At 38.1% G+C, this 22,839-nt stretch overlaps 2 protein-coding genes across 2 annotated transcripts in view; both read right to left on the minus strand.

Annotated features, from left to right (window-relative positions):
* Positions 1-9,693: 9,693 nt before the first annotated feature.
* On the minus strand, positions 9,694-14,330 carry opn6b (opsin 6, group member b). Its single transcript, XM_022672611.2, has 6 exons — positions 14,243-14,330; positions 13,893-14,098; positions 12,314-12,413; positions 11,758-11,862; positions 10,938-11,161; positions 9,694-10,757 (listed from the first exon to the last, which is right to left on the minus strand). The coding sequence occupies exons 1-6, from the start codon at positions 14,328-14,330 to the stop codon at positions 10,269-10,271; spliced, it is 1,212 nt and encodes a 403-aa protein (XP_022528332.2). The 3' UTR covers positions 9,694-10,268.
* Positions 14,331-15,409: 1,079 nt separating this feature from the next.
* scfd1 (sec1 family domain containing 1) overlaps positions 15,410-22,839 on the minus strand; it is a 28,192-nt gene continuing 20,762 nt past the window's right edge. Inside the window, exons 21-25 of the mRNA XM_022672610.2 lie at positions 22,249-22,301; positions 21,462-21,495; positions 16,902-16,967; positions 16,731-16,799; positions 15,410-15,639 (exon numbers count right to left, since the gene is read on the minus strand). Of these exons, the coding sequence (XP_022528331.1) occupies positions 15,616-15,639; positions 16,731-16,799; positions 16,902-16,967; positions 21,462-21,495; positions 22,249-22,301 (246 nt within the window). The 3' untranslated portion in view covers positions 15,410-15,615. The remainder of the gene's footprint in view (positions 15,640-16,730; positions 16,800-16,901; positions 16,968-21,461; positions 21,496-22,248; positions 22,302-22,839) is intronic.

Consider the following 22,839-nt stretch of genomic DNA (forward strand, 5'->3'; position numbering starts at 1 on the left):
TCAAACAACTGCAATCGGGACATTACACACATCTGAGACTGCCAGGTCACGTCCTCCAACAAACTCCACTACGCTAGAGATTTAACATGTGCAGCAGAGATAGAGATTGAAGTTTTTATTGAAGGGATGCACAAAATTAAGAATTTTAGCCGAAACCAGAACTGCAGAAAATGAGACATTTTGTTAAAGTCTGAATAACACACAGTTAATTTTAGGTTTAGATTAATTTTCCCACTTTTTTCACCATTGCATAAAATTAAATAATGTATTTCGTCTTGATTTTCAAAAAACTTTATTGTTCAGTAGCAATTAATCAGTCTTTTCTCTTATTCAGCTGCAGATTTGGTGCATACCTATAGTGTTTAACCAATTCAGATACTTTTTTCTATTTTAAGTTGAGGAATGCAAGTTTGCTCATTGGCACTGCAGTTTAATAATTCTGTATAATAATAATCTTTGCATATAATCAAAGTCAAATCATGCAGCTACTTGATTAATTGTCAAAAGCTTATAAAAGTTTGATTTTTGTATATTTAACTTTATCTTGAGTATCTAAATGAAAAATGATTTTCTCTTAGAAATGCACATGAGAAAAGAGTTCCGTTCTATAATAAACAAATAATCTGTAATAAATAAACAAAACCTGCAAAATAATGCGCTTGAATAGATGCAAAGTACATTATTAAGACAGAGAGGGAGAGAGAGAGAGACAGAGGATTAGTTTACAGGGTATTTGGAGTTATTGAGGGATCAGATTTGTTTTTTTCTCCAGCAGCAAGGTTATTTACACTGCAAGAATATACCACCAAGGTAAAGCTTTGATCCTCTGGCCTTGAACAGTCTGGCCTGCCTCCATGTCCTGCACACAACACCACATCCACGCTTCTTCATTAAGGCCGTTGACCCTGCGGCTACTCACACTTCCAGCCGGCGCATGTGTGTGTGTGTGTGTGTGTGTGTGTGTGTGTGTGTGTGTGTGTGTGTGTGTGTGTTAGTGTTTGCTTTGGTTCCTGACCTGCTGTGTCAGTGCCAACAAAATATTCAGTTAATGCAAATATAATGCAATACAAAGCAAGTTCTGATTCTAACCATGAACACCACTGCACAGTGCTATCACTGCTGCTGTTTATGTGGTGGGTAAAGTGGTGGAGTTCATAGGACTACACAACACCAGTATATAAGTATTTCATGACAAGTGCAATAAATGTACATAAACCTTTAGAAAGGCTTATTACAGCAATGTCTGATGCAAAATTATAACATATTTGTCACAACTGAAGCTTGTTGAAAAAAGCCTTTATAACAGGTTATATCAGTTGTCAGGTAAAGGTTTATTATTTATGTAGGTGTTCTGCACGTTTATAAAGCTGCTCTTTAATACAGAGACCCCCATTCAAGTCCCAATAAGAGCAGTGTGGAGCAGTAATGGTGTAAAACGGTCAGTGGAAATAACTGGCACTTTAATTTAACAAATACTTAAAACTAAACTGACTAACTAATGAAATAAATAAATAGTTACTGGTCTATTTGAAGAGCAAACAACCTGAAGCTTGTTGAAATGAGTATTTAAAAAATTTTAGAAATTAAAAATGCTGTCCTCCAGTATATAGTGACATTTAAAGTTTATGCTCATGCTGGTTTAGTTTCTTCTTCAATTCCACTGTTTACCTTTAAATTGACCAATGTTTGCATGCAAGTAACTGTATTTGTAAATATTTATTTGCAATTATTTAACTATTACATTATTATTTGTCTAGAGCTGTAATTGTTTTTGCTTCAAAATTAATTGGACTAGAAAAGTCAGCAGCACTAATGTAGTAAATACTAAATAAAAACATATTTAATAACTTAACTTGAATTCACAGATTTTATAACACTATTTAACACACTTGAATTTGGAACAGAATGTTCTTTGGGCAGTTTTAGGGTTTGAAAGATCTAAAGCATTTGGCAACTTTATTTTGAAGGCTGCCCTATAATTACAAGTACTGTCTTCTTTTATTTCAACTATTGTTTCTAACAATAATTTTATGTTTTTGTGTTTCTCCTGAGAATTATTTGTTTTCACTAACTTTAATCAATGAAACACTAAAGAGGACACTATTTTATTTTACCTCAATCTGATTTTAGATCATTCCACAATGGAAGACATTTCACAAATATCACACTAATTTCAGCTCCAAACTAGGCAAGATATTACTTTTTTGGACAGTTTTTGACAATAAATTGTATCTTTTCATCTTGTTTTCACATTTTAAGACCGTATTATGATAAGACCACTGATAGCATGATTTAATAGCATAATAATGTTGTTACACCCTTTAAAAAACAAAAAAAACATTTAATTAATACTGGAACTGGATACTGGAACTAAAATATAGAATGTATATATTTGATTATCCTCAAAAAATAAAACAGAAATAAAACATATCCCTGTTTTAAATGAAATCAACATATCAGAATATCAACATCATTCATGTTATTGAGATCTCCTCACTAAGATCTCCTCACTAAGTTAAAACAATAGGTGATATTGAAATCAGCAAAAAATAAATTGATTGAGTCTATAGTATATATATTAATAATGTAATTTCTGAGACATACCTACTCCTAACTCAGAAAAGACATAACTAGTAAAGGCTGTTTTTTTTTTTTTGGTGGTATGTATGTTATATTTTAAAGTGTGAATATGGTGTAATATGGTTGGTCTTATCAAGTGGAAATTTCCAAGTTTAGAGTGTAAAATGATAGGCTCTGTTTACTATGGCATCTCCCAGCTTGCTGGCATGTACTGATTAAGAGCGGAGGAAGTTCATATGGGAATGTGGCACTCAACAAAGTTCTTATTCAGAGAGACAGAAGAAGAGCACTCAAAGAACGACACCTGATCCATCTGTTATGGCCTGCATAGAACAACTGTTCATTGTAACGGCCGGGAAGCCTCCCAGTTTCTCAATTAATGAATATTTCACAGCACAGAGAGTCTGGGCTAAAGTGGTCTGCGACAGCACATTTCTTGTGAGGGCTGTGACGGCAGAGTGTGAACTGTGTGTGGTACGCTGGGATCATATGAAATGTTTGGTGAGATGATTGTACTTTTTTTTTATGAACGTAAGCTTGACCAAAAGCTACTTTCTGTCCAGACTCCCACAGTTAATTGACTGTGTTACAAAACTCTGGACTGGCACGGGGTGGGTTGGCACACGAGGCTTGCTGGGCTTTACTTCTAACTTTGCCGTGGGGTGGTCTTTTCTTTTGGTCTTTTCTGCTGGGAGCTGTATTTGTCGTCAACCGTCATTAAGATAAGTCTTTCCTTCATGCTTATCCCTTAAACCTTCCATTATGAGTTGCATTTAAGCGAGTAAGATGTCTAATATGATGGGATAAACCATGATTATTCTATTCAGCTCCTGCCTTAAAGGATAATTATTAATAAATGAGAAACAAAGATATTCAGCAGGGTTTAGAAGAAACTGAGTTGCAGAAACAATGCATAATTATTTTGGCATAATGTAATTTTTTTTTACTTTGTTATAATTTTGATTAAATTGCATGATTAGTTCATATTTTCAGACCAATATGTTCCAAATGCTCCAAAAGCTCCTGGGAGGCTTTTTCTTTTGCAGTTTTTTTTTTGTCCCACAGCTCAAATGTACAATAGTACAAGTGTTTTATTCACGGCATGGGTTATTTTTTTATGTTTATTCATACTGACACACCATATGGGACATAGGACTAGTATCATATCCCATGACTACATTTGCTACATTCCATGAAGGCTAAAGTAGGTGCACAGACCTGCTGGATATGTGTTAGTGGCCACCTCCATTGTGGATGTTATTTAAACAGATTAATTTACTGTTTACACATGCACAGTTCAAGCCAGATGCTGCTGGTCACGATCACTACTACCCAATGTGCTGTACGCATTGAAATGCAATGTCCCATCCATCAGGAACCCATTATCAGGCCTTACTCCAATTCAAATAATTCACTTTGCCTTGTCATGAGCACATTGGCCAGTCTTGACCCTTTTATATCTTATCAAGGTTTGGGTGTTCCCAAGCCTTCGCTCCTTGGCCCTACCACTTAGCCCAACCTCTCTGTTTTGCACCTAGGGGTAGGGTGTCTTGATTTTTGTTAGGCTGGAGGGGTAGAGGGAAGTGTTATTGCTACATGACACTTCCAACTGAGATTTTTCAGAGACACACTAAAAAACAGAGGGCCATGAGAAATCACTGGCAAGATGGCGGCACATCTTGTCAGCTAGCTAGCTAACTTTCCTGTTCCACTTTAATTAATTGCTGCACTACTTGCCCCCTTTCTGAAGACATACAATGTCAGCTAGGTAAACAGCAGCAGCTAGGTTGCTGAACTTTAGTCCTCCAATGCTATTATCATGTCAGCCCGCCCGCGGACCACCTCTAGTAGCCTGGTAGTGAAGCAGTGCTACTTATTTATGGTTCATTGGCACAAAATCAAAAGGAGTAGTATTTCACCCCTTTCTTTTATAACTCAGTTCCAAAGGAGAAGGTTTCTAGTTGAAAAGAAAAGATAGTGGTACAATAGAGAAATGGGATTAGACCTTCGTGATCAGTTTACATACTGCTACCTCAGTAATTTTGACTTTTGGTGTGTCAGTATAATATGAATTACACCACAGTTAGTTCCGATCCTGCAGTGTGGTTGGAAGAGAGGCGTTCTATGAGTGCCGTTATCAGCTGGTAATGCACTGTAACCGAAGATCTCCATGTATTACTCCGCCACATACAGGTAACCTAGCAACGATGCAGCGCTTACAAGCCAAACAGCACAGCTACAAACAGAGCAGCAATGGAACTATTTTAACTATTTTATTTTAACAAACAGATCGTATTTTCTAGTTCATATTTCAATAAACAGTGATAATGGAACTGTGGTATAATCGTAATGATACACTGCTGTGCTGCAGTCGGTCGTAGGCACGATGCCTTTGATCAGCAGGGTCAGTATTACAGGTTATAACACTCCCTCTTGTATATTATTAGCTAAACGTGAACCAAACCCCTACATTGGTGCAAATAGGAAGCAGTTGTTGTGATGTCTACAACAAAAACATACATTTTTTACATTCTTGCACATTTTTCACTTACATGAACTTTTGGTGATTTCCCCTAGTGAAGTAATGAATTACGTCACAATGTCCTAGGAAGTGTGTGTAATCCCAAGGTTATTTAATGGCTTTATGTAATTGTGCTCTGAGGCAGGTGATGGTCATATGAAGAAATTGGTTTGAGGCTGAAGCCTGTGAGCTGTGTGTGTGATTGGCCAGGTGATTGTACAGGCTGAATTTAAAAAGATGTGACACACTTGTTTCGGCCCCTGATCAAGCAGCACCGTCACATGTTGCACAATGTGAGACTTCATGGGAGTCCACGACTTTCTGCGAAGGAATGCAGGAACTACCGCTCCACTCCATATAAATAGCACTAGCCATCCAACACTTCGATGGATGTCTCATTTAGGCAGCCGTCTTCACCTATACAAATATTAGCCCTGGCTAATGCGCTATAGACTGGAGCCCAGATTTGTCTGCAAGGATGAGGAATCTATTTTCCCAAAATAAAAGTTACATTTCACTCTGCATCACGAGCATTAGCCAGGATATACTGTATTTCACCATTACCATAAAAGAGTTTAGATATTGTGTCTGCTTTTCTGGATGAGAGTGCTGCATATGCTATGTCCCACATGCAAGCAAAGCCATAAAAATAAACCCCCTCCTATTGTGTGAGGACAGAAGTCTGAAGCATACGTATTCCGTCTCTAAAAATCTGAGCTTTATTTAGGATCTAGCTCTGGAGAGATTTCGCTGATTTGCACTTGGTACTTGGTGTTTTTGTGTACCAGGCGTTTGACAGCCCCTCTTCAATTTGTCATTGGTGGAGGCCTAATTTGTTACCGTACGCCTGTCCTCCTTCATTATGGCCGATGAAATGTCCAGCTGCTTACCTGCAGTGGACACACTAGATAAATTCGGTACGCGATGTTATTTTTCAGGACTGTGTTACGTAAGAACTTCTGAACAATAATGTCACAATGGATTTAATGACTCACCTCTAAAATAAGCTCAGAGAAATTCTGCGAGACATGTCATCACCCCAATTAATGTCTTAAAGGATTATTCACACATGATACATTTGTTCTGTTCTGTTCCGAACTATAAAGCATTCCCAACTCACTTTGGCAGGCCGAGTTTTTTTGACACAATATATAAATACAGCTCTGGATAAATTAAGAGCCTACTTCACTTTCTGAATCAGTTTATCTGATTTTGCTATTTATAGGTATATGCTTAAGTTGTTTTATTCTATAAACTACAGACAACATTTCTCCCAAAATCCAAATAAAAATATTGTCATTGTTATTTGCAGAAAATGAGAAATGTCTGAAATAACAAAAAAAGATGCAGAGCTTTCAGACCTCAAATAATGCAAAGAAAATAAGTTTATATTCATAAAGTTTTAAGAGTTCAGAAATTAATATTTGGTGGAATAACCCTGGTAACCATGTTCTCCTCCACTAGTCATACACACTGCTTTTGGATAACTTTATGCCTTTACTCCTGCTGCAAAAATTTTATCACTTCAGTTTGGTTTGATGGCTTGTGATCATCCATCTTCCTCTTGATTGTATTCCAGAGGTTTTCAATTTGGTTGATGCTGAACTTCGCCTGCTGATAATAGGCAAAGTTTTCTAAAACTCGTCACCTCTGCTACCAGTGTTTTGTAATTTTGAGTCACTATAGCCTCTGTAGATTTGTTATCTGTCTTTGGTTTTACTGTGGGTGAATGAGCTACTGAGCTCTGAGTTCCCCTTCTGAAGTCTCCATTGCTCCACCAGTCGCTCTCGTTCAGTAAAACTAAGCCGGATCCTCATTTAGAGGCTGTACGTGTGACGTAAATACGTAAAGCTACCTGACATTTTAGAATGAATACATTAGGCTTAGCAGGGATGGGGGTTCCAGCACACTGGTACCGTTAAACACAATATTTCATCCATATTCTTCTCCAATCAGACTGCCACTTTAATATCATTCACTACCTCATGCAGTGTGCAAGCACCTTTACGTATCTGCATGCTGAGACTGGCAAAAATCTGGCTGTATTTTTTGCTTCATCAATAAGTGTTCTCTATAAATGTTTACTATTTTTTTTTACATTTACTTTCTTTTTGGTCTGCATTAAACAGCCACCTAATAATTAGTAAAACCTACTGTATAACATTATCTTATCGAATATTTTTGATTGGATAATCTGTGTGTTGTGCTTCAGTACTTTTAGCAGTGCAGTTTCCCACAATCTTCAGCACAGGGCACAGGAAGGACATTTCCCACATTAACACGAGAGGGTCACTGAGGGCTCGGTTCTTACAACACTGCCCTCTCATTAATGCTGCTGTCAGAACCACTGAACAAAATCCAACCTCCAACTGCACAAAAAAAAACTTTAAAAGGTTTAAAGCTACTGTACATTTTCTACATTTAGGGCAGTTCAAAGCTTTATATTTAATGTAGAACTTTTTGTAGTTCTTTGTAACAGTTTTACATAGCATGCAAGAAATGATAAAATATTTAATAAACTCTATTTAAATAACTGATATTTTGAATAATAACACTCTTTTAGCTAATAAATAATGAAACATGGAACTGCTATTCATATTTAACATTTTGTGCATTTAAAACCTATAGTGTTTATAGCATTGCCAGTTAACCAAAATTCTGTCAGATTTTGTTATGTTTTTACCAAGTGTGTGACAGTGCCATTCACTGACATTTTCTCTAAACATGGACATTGGGATTTAAAAGGGACATATGCTGGTTAAAATAATCATAATTTATGAATTAATTGATAATCTGTTTGTGGCTTAAACATTTAACCATCAACAGGAGAGTAAAACCTGCAGAAAAAGAAAGTTGTATTTATATTTTTTATTTATTTCAAGGCCAATTACCACTCATTAGAACTCCCCCTCTCACTAGTGATGACCCAACACCAGGAGGGTGAAGCCTAGTACACGCCTCCTCCAACACATGTGAAGTCAGACTCCACCTCTTTTTCAACTGCTGCTGCTGCTGATGCTGTAGCATTACCGAGTAGCATCACAGCGCTAACGGTCGGAGGAAAGTGCAGCGACTCGGTTCTGATACATCAGCTCACAGACGCAGCCTTGTGCTGATCAACATCACCCTAGGAGTGATGAGGGGAAAGAGTGCCATCTACTGTACTGTACCCACCCAGAGAGAGCAAGACCAATTGTGCTCTCTCAGGGCTCCGGCAGCTGATGGCAAGATGGATGAACAAGATTTGAATCAACGATCTCCTGATCATAGTGGCAGCACTTTAGACTGCTTAGTTTGGAAAAGAAAACTGTAATTAGAATTTAAGTATAATAATTAATGTTTGAGGAACTATTTTAACTAACTAATCTACAATGCGCTAAAAAAGATTGGAACTATTTGAAACCTGTTTTGGGACAGTCACTTGGATTTTTTCTTTTTAATACGGACTTTAAAGTGTATCAAAATGTATTTTTCAGAAGGTATTCACTTCTGCAAACTTTGTTGGGTGCTTCTTTTTTGGGAGGCAACCTTTTGGTTTAAGTAACTGGATCGATTTCAAATTTATTTATTTAGTTAAAATCAGAGTTTCAAGTTTGTCATCACTAGTAATTTGTTTTGTTAAACAACTTACACACAGTACCTATAGTTGTAAATATTTTGGTTTATTTAATTTAATTTAAGTTTTTTCACTTTGAGAACTGGAATTTATAAAAGACTTTCCTCTTGCATCTAACCATCTAACCCAAAGCATGTGGGCTTATAATGATTTGTTTACTTGCTCTGAGCCAGCCCGAGTGTAGAACATACACCTTTTATAGAGAAAAAATATGATGCACAGGTTTAACATTTTTGAGCGTTTTCCAAAATCAACACATGATCAGAATTATACAGACAGAGTGCTCATAGATTTTAGGAGTCAGGAATGTCTCTTGGAGCCATTTCTAAACAGCAGCAGATTCCAGGAGCTACAGTTGTTCGTACACACATACAAGTTATTGGAAGGTGTAGCTCCTTTTGCCAAGGTCTAGAACTAGAACCAGACTATCCCCTTCTCCTGAGTATGGCGTCATAAAATCTGAGGTTTATTTGGGTCGCAAAATTTAAGGGGTGTCAACACTTTCGGCCATGACTGTTTATATATACAGCTTTGAAAATAAGAGACCACTACAGTTTCTGAATCAGTTTCTCTGATTTTGCTATTTATAGGTATACATTTGAGTAAAATGAACATTGTTGTTTTATTCTATAAACTACTGAAACATTTCTCCTAAATTAAAAAAAAAAAGTCATTTTGAGCATTTATTTGCAGAAAATGAGAGCTTTCAGACCTCAAATAATGCAAAGAAAACAAGTTAATATTTATAAAGGTTTAAGGTTTAATCAATATTTGGTGGAATAACCCTGGATTTTAATCACACCAGTCTTACTCCACCAGTCTTACACACTGCTTTTGGATAACTTTACGCCTTTACCCCTGGTGCAAAATTTCAAGCAGTTCAGTTTGGTGGTTTGATGGCTTTTGATAATCCATCTTCCTCTTGATTATATTCCAGAGGTTTTCAATTTGGTAAAATCAATCCTAAATCAAATCCTAAATTTCAGGTGCTCTTAAGTGATTTTTTTTCCCAGAGCTGTATACATATTACTATTAATATACTGCCAGGCTCACAGTATGTAGTTATAAAACTTTATTGCATTTACAGCATTTACACAACGTTCCTTTGTAATGAGTATATAGAAGGAATATACTGCTCCCACACCAGGCCTAATATCTTAGAGTGGGAGCTGAAGCAGAATATAGGCAGGCGTCCAGGTTATACACACCTGCTAAGGTTTATCTGTCTAGCGGCCATCCGTGTAATAAGGCTCAGCTTACTGCAAAGGACAGCACAGATTGTTTAACTAGCAAAGCTTTGGATAGTTGGACACCTACTGCTAATGTCCGTCAAGGCCTGTGTGGGATTTTGTATCCTTGGATCACAGAATGGACTCGAAGCAGATGTTTTATTATCATTAATGCACATTTTTATATAATTAAAACCCTCATATGTATAAAGGCAGTGAGTATGTACAAATATAAATGTAAAATAAATCTACGACATCTACATTTATGCTTCAAGCTAAAACAAACAACACACACACACGGGTTAAAGGTGTGCAAAGTCTTTTACAGTCTTCCCGAGTCGCTGGACTTTCTCAGGAATGCTTGTGAAGGGACACTCTTGTCCCCTGGCCTAGTTAAGGGACAATTCTGCACGTCCTCCTGAGGTGGGTTCTCCTGTTTGCCCTCCTGAGCGCTGTCGCTGGTACTTTCATTATGGCTCATCTCCACCCCAGAGTCTGGGTTTTCTTCATCCTCCTTGAAGTTCTCTGGACGGAGCTGCACGTCGTCAGGCTGGGCCACCAGTGGCAGTCGTGGGGTGGCGCTCTGAGCTGCGCCAGGTCTCATGCAAGGGAACAGAGCCTTCAGATCCTTCCGGAACTTGGAGCTCATGCCAACGTAAATGAAAGGATTGTAGAAACTTGCTGACTTGGCAAAGAGGCTAGCCAGGATACCGTTGAGCGGGGGTACTTGGTAACCCCAGGCGGACCACATGGAGATAACTGCGTACGGGGACCAGGCCAACAGGAAGGCTGCACACAGAAAGAGGGACACCTACAAGGGATGGAATTAATCAGTGAAGTTCACGTCCACAAGAGGAAGCAAAATAAAGAAATAACGCTGGGAGAGAAGATTTTTGCATAAAGTTTGGTAAACAAAACTAAATGATGAGGTGATTCCAGGGCCAGAGACCTGGAGAGATCTGGCTGAACGCTTTCGGAAAATCTCTTTTACCCGTGTTATGCTGCGCTCCATCTTCCTTTGCCTCTCGCTCACATCTCCTCCTCTGCTGGTCTTGTGGCTGAAGTTGACCATGCGGATGATGGACACGTACGTGAACACTATGACCGACATCGGCACGAAGAAGTTGAAGAAGAAAATGCTGATGACGTAAAGCTTGACTGCCACCGAGAACCTGGCCTGGGCCCAGTCAATTTCACACGTGCCATATCTGCGGGCTACACACACACACACAAAAACAAAAACAAAGTCAACCTTACTGCACGTCTTTATCTATGTTGGACTTCTCTACAATCACTGTCTACATTTCCACATCTTTTTTTTATAATAAGGAATACCTCCAGAGCCTTTTGATCATAGTTTGGGTAAGAATAAACGTAAGTAAAAGATGTACTTTTGGACTCCCAAGTGGTCCAGTGGGCTAAATGCTGCTACTGGTTTGAGCCCCAGTCATGTAGCTTGCCATCAGCAGCCAGAGCCCAGAGAGAGCACAATTGGTCTTGCTCTCTCTGGGTGGGTAGTACAGTAGATGACTCTATTACCCCTCATCAGTCCTAGGGTGATTTTAATCAGCACAAGGCTGCGTCTGTGAGCTGATGTATTAGAACTGAGTCGCTGCACTTTCCTCTGAGTGCGTGCAATGCATAGTTCTAGCCTCCCAATTAATGCAGAGAATTTAACAGTGTTGGACACTGGGGTACCATGACAGAGTGAATATCAGTGATCCACTCATGTGCTCTCTAGTCTCTACTACTTTCACTAAGATTAAACTAAAGTAAACTAAAGTGATCACACTGATTAAACCAGACCATACCTCTATAGCTGCCCCAGCCCAGGAGTGGCGCTCCAGCCCAGAACAAAGAGAAAAGCCAGACAGCAGCAATGACAAGGCCAACCTTACGCTTGTTGATGTGATGAGCTGAAGGACAAGACCAAACACTTGCATCAGCGAGGCTGCTCTCCAGTGTACGCTGATTTATGTAGCATTTGTACAGCCAAATAAGATCTGATATTTACACGAGTCTGAAAAACATATCCACCAATTTATCAGAGACTTAGCTCCTGCAGGAGTTTTTGGGTTGAGGGAAATTCAGTCTAACTGTTGACCACAAAAGGAGAAGGAAATTCGGTCACGTCTGCGAAGTGAGGAGAAGGTTTAAGCAGGACAAACGGGCAGGGTTAAGTACCTACTATCAAAAGGACAGGCAAGGAGGAGGGAGGAGGGGCAGAGATGCGATGGAGAGATGTGTGCTATCTACCGGGGAGGATCCAACATAGCCCTTATTGACCCCAGGCCCCCTGAGCACCTGGGCTAAGTGGTGGGAACTCAAAACTGCGGAGTCTGTGGGCTTGGCAGAGCTTGGGCATACCGTGCTGAGGCTGGCACCCTTTGATGTAGCGGATGATGCTGATGGCCGTCAACGTGTTGATGCTGATGAGGCCAAAGAGCAGGATCAAGAACCCGTCCACCTGGCCAAGGTACAACATTTCATGCAGCTCCATTTTTTTCGCCTTTCCTCTGCCAGCATGAGGCTGTAATTGCCCTAACATGTGTCATCACCCACTAACCAGCCCCCCGAACAGCAAGCCAGAGAGATTAGAGGATAACTGCGCACATGCCTGAGCGCTGGAACCAGCTCAAATGATAGAGCCACGGCTCCACCCCTCCCCTCACAGCACCACCTGTCAGCGTGGAGCACCAAAATCTATGAAATGCTAATCAGATTGTGGAGCAGAAGGGTCAGACTTGTTGAATAGAAGTTATATAAAAGCTACATATATATTTTTTTATTATAAAATTGATTACACTGATAGCTATTTCCTAAGTAATTTATTATAAAAGAGTTAGGAGGTTGCAAAGTCTTCAACTTTCATTTGCGAGGAGCCACAGACTTTGTCTATAACATAGAAATATTAATAGATCATTATAAAATATGTATTTTATTCTTCTGAGAAAGTTCTGAAAAGTAAGGATGCACCAAAATTAAGATTTTTGACTGAAGGCCAAATAACGAACACAGTTTTTATTTTTTGCAGATTTTTGATATGTTTTTTAAATAGCCTTAGTTTCTTTTTACCTTGTGTTTCAAACGAAAACTACAATACTGCAATTTAAAATTATTTTAAATAAAATTATACAGCTCTGGAAAAAATAAGATACCACTTCTGTTTCTGAATCAGTTTCTTTGATTTTGCTATTTATAGGTTTATGTTTGAGTAAAATTAACATTGTTGTTTTATTCTATAAACTACAGACAACATTTCTCCCAAATGAGAAAAGATGCAGAGCTTTCAGACCTTAAATAATGCAAATAAATCAAGCTCATATTCATAAAGTTTTAAGAGTTCAGAAATCCATATTTGATAAAATAACTGGTTTTTAATCACAGTTTTCATGCATCTTGGCATCATGTTCTCCTCCACCAGTCTTACACACTGCTTTTGGATAACTTTATGCTGCTTTACTCCTGGTGCAAAAATTCAAGCAGTTCAGTTTGGTGGTTTGATGGTTTGTGATCATCCATCTTCCTCTTGATTATATTCCAGAGGTTTTCAATTTGGTAAAATCAGAGAAACTCATCATTTTTAAGTGCTCTCTTATTTTTTTCTAGAGCTGTTTATGTGGGATGAGATGCAAAGAGGGCTCAATGTCTCTTTCAGTAGTAAACTGGTAAAAAGCATCATAAGTGATGCTAAATGCTTTAATACAGTTAATTTACGTCTGACTTAAAATAATTAATGAGTCATTGTTCAGAATAACTGAAGAATATATTAGATACAGAAGGTACGGTTAAGGCCTAACACTTATCTGTAATTGCCTAATAACCTCACAAATGATTCTCTTTCTTCATTTATTCAGCCATATATATTGCCAAATGTATGGTGCATTTCTAACAGGAAGTCACTTACACAAAACAAATATGTAGTAAAAAAATAAATACTGTTTACCTTACAAGTCCAGAAGGTCCGTATGAGGTACCCCTCATCCTTCAACACATCAAAAACTTCAAGGATTCCGCGAGAATACCCAAAAATGGCAATACTAGCATCAGACACTGCAAGATTAAGTGTTAAGAAGTCCTGTGCTTCAAGAGATTTCCACTGTTTGGTCAAAAGTAATATCACAATTCCATTTCCAATCCAAGAGAGCCAGCCTATTAAATGAGAAAAAAACGAATATTAAAGTATCCTCCATTTTTTCAAAGAAACCCATTTTGGGAAAATTACGGTTAAACAAATTAGAAACAAGAATGCATTATAATAATCATGTTGTAAATCTTATAAAGATGCAAAATTACCCAGAAAAACCAAATAGACACCAATGGCCGTCTCTCCTCCCTCTGGAACACGATATTTTGTGACATTTGAGAAATCGTGAGAATTCATATTCCAGTTAAAATAAAGGTTGAATTCTAAACTTTTTAAATTAAATTCCAGGTTCAAGTTTCCTCTGCGCTGAGCTTCACACGCTTGCTGTCGGTGATGGTGATGATGAAGGTCTGGCCACACATGCATCAGATCAAAGACAGACCTGCGTTTAATTGGCAACTAAATGTGCCGTAAGTGTAACAGGACAATGTACTACTTTCCTAATCCCATCAAGGATTCAGATGGTCTGGGACAGCGTCAATCCCTGTCGTCAAATCACTTAATACACTTACTCAGCTCTGCTCTCTGACTCTTCTGATCTCAGCTAGTCTGACTACTACTAAAGATGTAAACATGTTGCTAGAGCTAAGAACCTTTCCTTTCATATAGAAAAAGCACACTCAATAATATGTAATATGTTAAACAACTGTGCCTATTTATTAGGGCTGCAAGATATTCAAAAAATTTTACACTGCAAATGTTCTTTTTTCAACGATATATATCGCAATATTAAACAATGCAAGGCCCATGACGTCACCAGCCCCTCCCCCAACCGTGCACTGTCTCGCGTCCTGACCAATCAGGAGCCGAGCCAGAGTCGAGCACTTAAAACCCGAGGAAAACAGTAAAACAACTGTAATTGTCCCTTTAATCAGGCATTTAAACGGCTTTTTTAAAAGGTAACTAAGAGCGTTTTCTGGGATTAAAAGCGTGAATTCAGCTGTAACTGGAAATATCTGCACTGTAAAACTGTGCTGGACTAAGGTGCACAGCTTTCCACACATGCATCTACAAGCACGTGCCCAACCATGTGGATGGAAGCCATGTGGTTACCTCGTGTTTACTCCTGACCGCTCGCGCTTCTCAGGCAGCAGCAGCCGGTCACTCACACAGACACAGAGACAGCGCTGTGTACCTACTTCTTGTGTCAAAAATCAAAACATTGCAGCGTGCTGTGATGTGACTATTGCGCATGCGCACATCACGATGACAATGCTTAAACTATATATCATGCAGCCCCAGTATTTATTATAACCTATACTCTAGGAAAATAATTCAGTGGCAGAGGCAAAGAATGCACAGACCCAAGGCAGCGGTTTTGTGTAAGACTGTTAAACTTTATTGTTGAGAGAGTTAACCAAGTGACTTCATTAAATAAAAGTAAAGAGCATGGAATTATAAAGGATTATAAAGAACATGGAATATCAGAACATCATCATTTCTGTTGTTAGAAGGACAGCGGTGTATGGAGAAGATTTCATTGCAGGTTTAAATGCTTGAGATTTGGGACACTGGGCGTGTCCTACTTCTGGCCCAGTTGGGAAAGCTGTGGAGAGATGAGAATGATATGAACGAGTCTGTCACCAAATATCCCACAGTTACTGAACACTAATTCAATTATAAACGCTTTAACAAATAAAACCAGAATGAATAAATGCAACAGTGTGTATTACCGCTTTACACATGAGTATTATTTTACAGGATACCAGATGAGTGTTTACTAATCAGAGAAGAGGAGGGGGGTGAATTTAACAGAAATACAGGTAAGGACAAAAATGGGCAAAACTGTTGCAAAATATTTACTGAAGGACCGACACGTTATGACTTGATGTCAGCTTTGTTAATACGAAGTGCACTGAGAAAGATTTGCTTCAGAAAGCAAAAAGCATTCCAGTGCTCTCAGTCAGTGACACTCCATTTTTAAAGCTTCTAGTCCCTGAATTTAAAATATTTTAGGTTTTTTTTTCCATCTTCCTCAAGTCTACTGTGACACAAACACACAAGTAAAGCTCTACAGCTGACTGACATCAACGTCTTCCTCAACTTTCCTGAATAAGAGAGATGGATAGAGGGACATAGATAGATAAATTGAGAGAGAGAGTGAAAGAAAGACAGCGAGTGAGATAAAGAGAGTGAATGATGGAGAATAAGAAAGAGTGATAGAGAGAGAAAGAGAGGGAGAACAAGAGAGAGCAATAGAAAGAAAGAGACAGAGAATGAAAGAGAGAGGGACAAAGAGATAGGGAAAACAAGAGAGAAAAAGAGAGAGCGATAGAGAGAGAAACAGAAAGAAGACAGATAGACAGAGATTGTGAGAGCGAAAGAAAGAGAACAAGAGAGAGCAAAAATGATAGAGAATGAAATAGAGAACATCAGAGAGCGATAGAGAGACAAAGAATGAAAGAGAGATAGAGAGTGAGAGACGGATAGGCAGAGACACAGAGAGATAAAAAGACAGAGAGAGAGAGAACAAGAGAGGTAAAGAAAAAGAGAGCGCAACAGAGAAACAAATAGATACAATAGAGAGAGAGAGAGATAATGAAAGAGAGAGAGAGAGAGTGAAAGAGAATAAGAAACTGCAGTAGAAAGAAAGACAGATAGAGAGAGGGAGAGAGAAAGACAGGCAGAGAGAGATACCTGTTTAGTGAACTGTGCTGCACTGAACAGCTCACTACAACCGTACAGCACTCTCTTCCCCTGTTTTGCCTGAAAAAAAAAAGAATAAATAAATGAACAGATAAATAAATAAAAAAATAATCACCACTTTCATTCATGAGCATAAAGTAATTCAGCACTGTAAGATCATACCTTTGCGTAGTCAACAAGATTCTGGTATTCTATATAGTTGCCTCCACCAACGACAAACACAATGGCCTGTAAAATAATAAAAATACACAGAATTTTTATTTTAAAATACAAATCCTCATTTAAAGACTATTTAAGGGATCTGAAGTGAAGGCTGTGACTGTACACAGAACAGTGATAACACGTAAAACAGTTTAATGATCAGTGATGGATATTTTTTTTAATACTCTCTGGAAAACAGAGAGAACAGAGGGCTAGGGGTTAAGTGGTAGGGGCAAGGGGTGAAATGGGATTGGGCCTACAAACAGCAGGACCCAGGCCAATTAATCAGATGCTGAGCAGCCGGGCCTAATCCAGAGCTCAGGACAGAGAGCAGAAGGACAGATTAACACTAAGGCCCTGCCAGACTGTAGTAGTCATGAGCCAAATCATATATACATATACACACACATACAACATCTTATAAGACAGACCATGCAACATTTATTACTCTGATAAGAATAAAGTAACAAAGATCACTCTGGAAAAAATACTACTGTATCAAATAAACTTTAATCAAGCAGTTAATATGAAATATGCTTCACATCAAAATCCTTTCATTCTTCAAACTAAACTTAAATATGGTTTTAACTGGATAAAATATTGTTTCAGATATAGACAAGCTTTTAAATATTTTTTTTGTTTTGTTTCATTCAGGAAAACTAAACAAAAAAAAAAGAAATATGCAGAGATATACATATACATGCTTTTAATTGGACAACAATGACATTAGGCAGAAAAATATACAGCTCTGGGAAAAAAGAGCACTTAAAAATAATGAGTTACTTTGATTTTACCAAATTGAAAACCTCTGGAATATAATCAAGAGGAGGATTGATGATCACAAGCCATCAAACCAAACTGAACTGCTTGAATTTTTGCACCAGGAGTAAAGCAGCATAAAGTTATCCAAAAGCAGTGTGTAAGACTGGTGGAGGAGAACATGATGCCAAGATGCATGAAAACTGTGATTAAAAACCAGGGTTATTCCACCAAATATTAATTATTTCTGAACTATTAAAACTTTATGAATATGAACTTACTTTTTTTTTTTTTTGCATTATTTGAGGTCTGAAAGCTCTGCATCTTTTTTTGTTAGTTCAGCCATTTCTCATTTTCTGCAAATAAATGCTCTAAATGGCAATATTTTTATTTGTAATTTGGAAGAAATGTTGTCCATAGTTTATAGAATAAAACAACAATGTTCATTTTACTCAAACATAAACCTATACAAGAAACTGATTCAGAAACTGAAGTGGTCTCAATTTTTTCCCAGAGCTGTATATTCAAATACACAAATACAGTAGCAGCAATAGTTGTAGTTTAGATCAGATGTTTAGTATTTTTATGTACTCTTTATATGACTATTGTCCTTCATTGTAATATGATAATACTTGGGGGTAACAATTAATGTGCGTTCTCAAGATGACTCTGACTCGGATTTGAGATCACTGTTTGTTGAGCCCTTTCCCCAATAGCACTTAACATGACACTTCATTAATATCATTATGATATTATATTATTATGATGGATAATATCACTGAGTCACTTTAACAGTACATATTTCACTCTGAGCCTAATCTGGCCTTCCTGTTATGCTTGCATAAGTCAACAGACCATGCCTGGTCATAATATAATTTTTAAAAAGTCATTCATCTAATTAATAATAATACAAAAAAACTCAGGCACTATGTAAAAAACTTCCTAATTGGTTAATGCAATATTAAAATAATAATAATAATAATAATAATAATAATAACGAGTTGTCCCCCTGTCACAGGGGGACGTAGGGCCCTCGCACAACAGCGCAAATCGTACCGGGCCAAACCGAGAAACCGGTAAAAGTAATTTTAAGGTCTTATTGAGTGTGCCAATTTTCAAGAGTTTTCTATCCTGTTAAACATGTGAAATATCCATTTAAAATACAGGTAGCGCTATGGCGCTGTTAAAATACATGTATTTGAAATTCTAATACTACATCAAACAACAGCCTCAGATAAGCAGGCCGGTCAAATTTTGTGAGTTTTTCTCCGTTATAACCTCCTCAAAACACCTGGCATTACCTAGGTTTTGACCTCCTGTTTTGATGTGGCATCTCACAAATTCAACCATCTGCCATTTCGTCCTCGTTTGAGATATCGACTATTCCTTCACAATTTATCATCAGATATGTTTAATGTTTATTTTTACCAAATACCAAGAGAATTCAAGAAAATTTCTAGGAGTAGTTTGACAATATACGCAACAAATGTATGTAAAATGCAGATGTTTCAAAATGGCCGACTTCCTGTTGGGCGGAGTCAGTCCTACCAATACTGAAAACGTGTCTAATGATGTCTCTTGTGTTTTTGCCAAGTTTCATGAATTTTATTCATCTGCGTTCTGACTGTGTCATGGTTTCACTTTGGTTTAGTGTTGCGTCTCTAGTCAATCAATTGCCCGCCATTACGTCACCATTTGAGCGATCAATTATTCCTTTGGCAATTTTCATCAAATGTGTCTGATGTTCATTCTCAGCTAATTTAGAGGTAATCTGACAAAGACTTTAGGAGCAGTTTAAATTAGTTTGTTAAAAATTTGTAAAAATTACACAAATTTCAAAATGGCCGACTTCCTGTTGGGCGGAGCTAATACAAATCAATTGCAAATATGTGCAAAGTCATAGTATCTACGCTCCTACCAAAATTTGAGAAGATTAGACAAATTTTGACACATCCAAAGCTAATTTATTAACCGTACGAATTAGGGGGCGCTGTAGAGTCCGCTAGCTACACATGAAAAAATTATCACAATATTTGTAAAGTGTTTTTTAGATTTTATGGAATCTGACAATTTTCAAGAGTTTTTGAGCATTTCCGTAATGTCAAATATGCATTGAAACCTAGGTGGCGCAATAGAGCCAATGAAATATGTATATATGAAATTTAAATTTTTAATCAAAGTACTGCTTAAATCAAGCAGGCCTGAAAAGTTTTGTGAGTGTTCAACCTGTTTAACCTCCTCAAACACCTACTAACACCAGTATGTATTTACTTCCTATTTTAATTGGGTATCTCAAGCAATTCAACTGTCCGCCATTTCGTCCTCGTTTAAGATATCGACTATTCCTTCGCAATTTATCATCAAGGATGGTAGTAGTTTATTGTTGACAAATATCAAGAGTATTCAACAAACTCCCTAGGAGGAGTTCGACAAAGTATGCAAAAAATGTGTGTAAAATGCACGTTTTTCAAAATGGCCGACTTCCTGTTGGGCGGAGTCAATCATATCAACACTGAAAACGTGTGTAATGATGTCTTTTATATTTTTGCCAAGTTTCATGAATTTCCAAGCAGCTGTATTCTGACCATGCTAATGTTTCTATTTGGTTTAGTGTTGTGTCTCCATTAAATTAATTGCCCGCCATTACGTCATCGTTTCAGCTATCAACTATTCCTTCGCAATTTAGCACCATGTATGTCTGGAGACTATCCACAGACAATTTAGTTGTAATCTGACAAAGACTCTAGGAGGAGTTCGAATGAGTTCGTGAAAAATGTGTAAAAATTTAACATTTTTCAAAATGGCCGACTTCCTGTTGGGCGGAGCTAATACATGCCAATGGGTATTATGTGTGGCATCGTAATATCTATTTTTCTACCAAAAATCTTGAACATTGGGGAAAATTTGAGACAGCTACCGCTAATTTATTAGCCTAAACCAAATAGGGGGCGCTGTAGAGTCATTTAGCTCCACATTAGAAAAACGATTACATTTCTCGAAATCATTTAAAGGCATTATTGGGTCTGCTTATTTAGAAGAGGCTAAGAGCTTTCTATAAATGTCATATAAAATAGGTGGCGCTAGAGAGCTGATAAATTATGAATATGAAAAATTCCAATTTTACATCAAAGTACAGCCTATGCCCAATATGCCTGTGAAATTTTATGAGTTTTCAAACATCGTAACCCACCCAAAACACCACGGGAAACTTTTTATTTTGCGACTTCCTGCCAAAATGGCCGACTTCCTGTTAGGCGGAGTCAAATAAATCCAAGTGATTCTTGATCGGTATAATGAGGTCAATGAGCGTACCAAAGTTGGTGCACATTGGACAAACTTTATCCCGGCCACTAGCAACGTTTGGGGGCGCTATAGAGCTCCTGATCAACGCCCAAGCCCAGGAACTGTGAAATTTCAAATTTTTCACCGGCTTTGATGTCTGTGCCAAAATTCAAGAGTTTTCGAGTATCAGAAAGGCCTCAAAAATGGGCGCGAAGTTTAAAAATAAAAATAATAATAATAATAATAATAATAATAAACGGACCAAAAACAATAGGGCTTTGCACCTCCGGTGCAGGCTTCGCCTGCGCCTTCGGTGCTCGGGCCCTAAAAATAATTCAACCTTTTGAATTAAAGCTGAAAGGCTACACTTTACTTCAGATACTCCTGATTTTCACTGTATTTCTTAAATTATATGTCTTAAACCTGTTCACTCTGTTCTTTTAAACTTAATATTCACCATTACTAACTGCTGAAGCTTACCTCCAGAAAGGGGTTCTTGTTCCTTGGAATGGAGCTGGAAAGAAGAAAAGAAAAGAGGAATTAATTCATTTATTTTCATGGGTGGTGAGTAATTACAGCTACTAAAATAATAGAAATGATATCTGTGCTAGTCTAGAAATATTTTCTTTCTGTTTTCTTAATTATCTCGTGAGTTATATATGTATGTAACAAAAATAGACCTGGTCTTTAAATTTCAACCGTGATCATGTGGACTTAGAATAATATATATAAAAAAAGGAAAGCTCAGATAAAATATACAGATTTTTTTCTTTACACGGCCAAACGGAATTGGTTCTCAAAACGACTTCTGCCTAAGTCAGGGGTTGGCAATAGGCGGCCCGCAGGCCAGATGTGGCCCAGAAGCATGAAACATCTGGCCCGTGAGGTTGTTTGAACTATAACAAACGATAATGAAAAAAATAAATAAAACAAAATGCTTCTCTGGTGAGCTTTTGTTTACATTCCTCCCCTGTCCCTGTCACACTTGCGTGACTTTAGATTCCACCCATTCTCGTTTTTCTGCTCATTCTCAGGCTCCCTATCTCCTTATAAGGTATTTTTTTTCGTTTTTGTTCCAGCCGTGTCCCATTTCAGCAGCTGGGGCAGCGATAGTGTATTGGACCGCAACCCTGACGACGCGGGATTGATCCCATGTGAGGAGCGGTGTGTTTATTTATATATGGGTTCAACATCCCTCTGGGCTGGAGAGCTAATAATAATCTTAAATAAATCATTGCCGACCCTTGTCCTAAGTGTAGGATCATACCTTTCACTGCCGCGCAGCATCTTTGGATCAAAGTACCTGTAGTCATCTGTCTCCTATAAAAAAACAGCATAAAACAGACAATATGCAAACAGCTTTAAAAAAAAAAAACAATTCAACACTCTGTAGCCTGAAACTAAATTAATCGTTTTTAATCGAGAAGATGCTAATGCTTCCCGGCAACCATTTGTTCAGGGGTGATGACCCTCGAACAGCAGAATTCAGCAGAAGATTCAGACATCACTGCCCCGTTTATTTTATCCGCTAAATTTGAGAGAGCTGTCTCTGGAGACGGCGGCCCATGGCTTTGGTCTTCCATACTCATCCTCCCTACCGGCCATGGCCAAGCCTGTCTCCTCTCCCACAGGACCTCAGTCAGCCTGGCCTGGCAGGCCTGACGCTCCAGCACATACTTCACCACAAGAAGAAATACTCGCTGAAAGAGGAGCACCATAGGTGCTTCCAAAGGCCTAAATGCTCCAGATTTTTGTGCTATCAGTTTACTCCTTTGCTGGGCAATAGCTAATGCTAACAAGAAGTCAGGAACACAGCTCTTAGGAGCCGCCACTATTGTTTTCACGGACGCTCCAGGTC

This window comes from Astyanax mexicanus, chromosome 14 (assembly GCF_023375975.1).
Source record: "Astyanax mexicanus isolate ESR-SI-001 chromosome 14, AstMex3_surface, whole genome shotgun sequence".
Lineage (NCBI taxonomy): Eukaryota > Metazoa > Chordata > Actinopteri > Characiformes > Acestrorhamphidae > Astyanax > Astyanax mexicanus.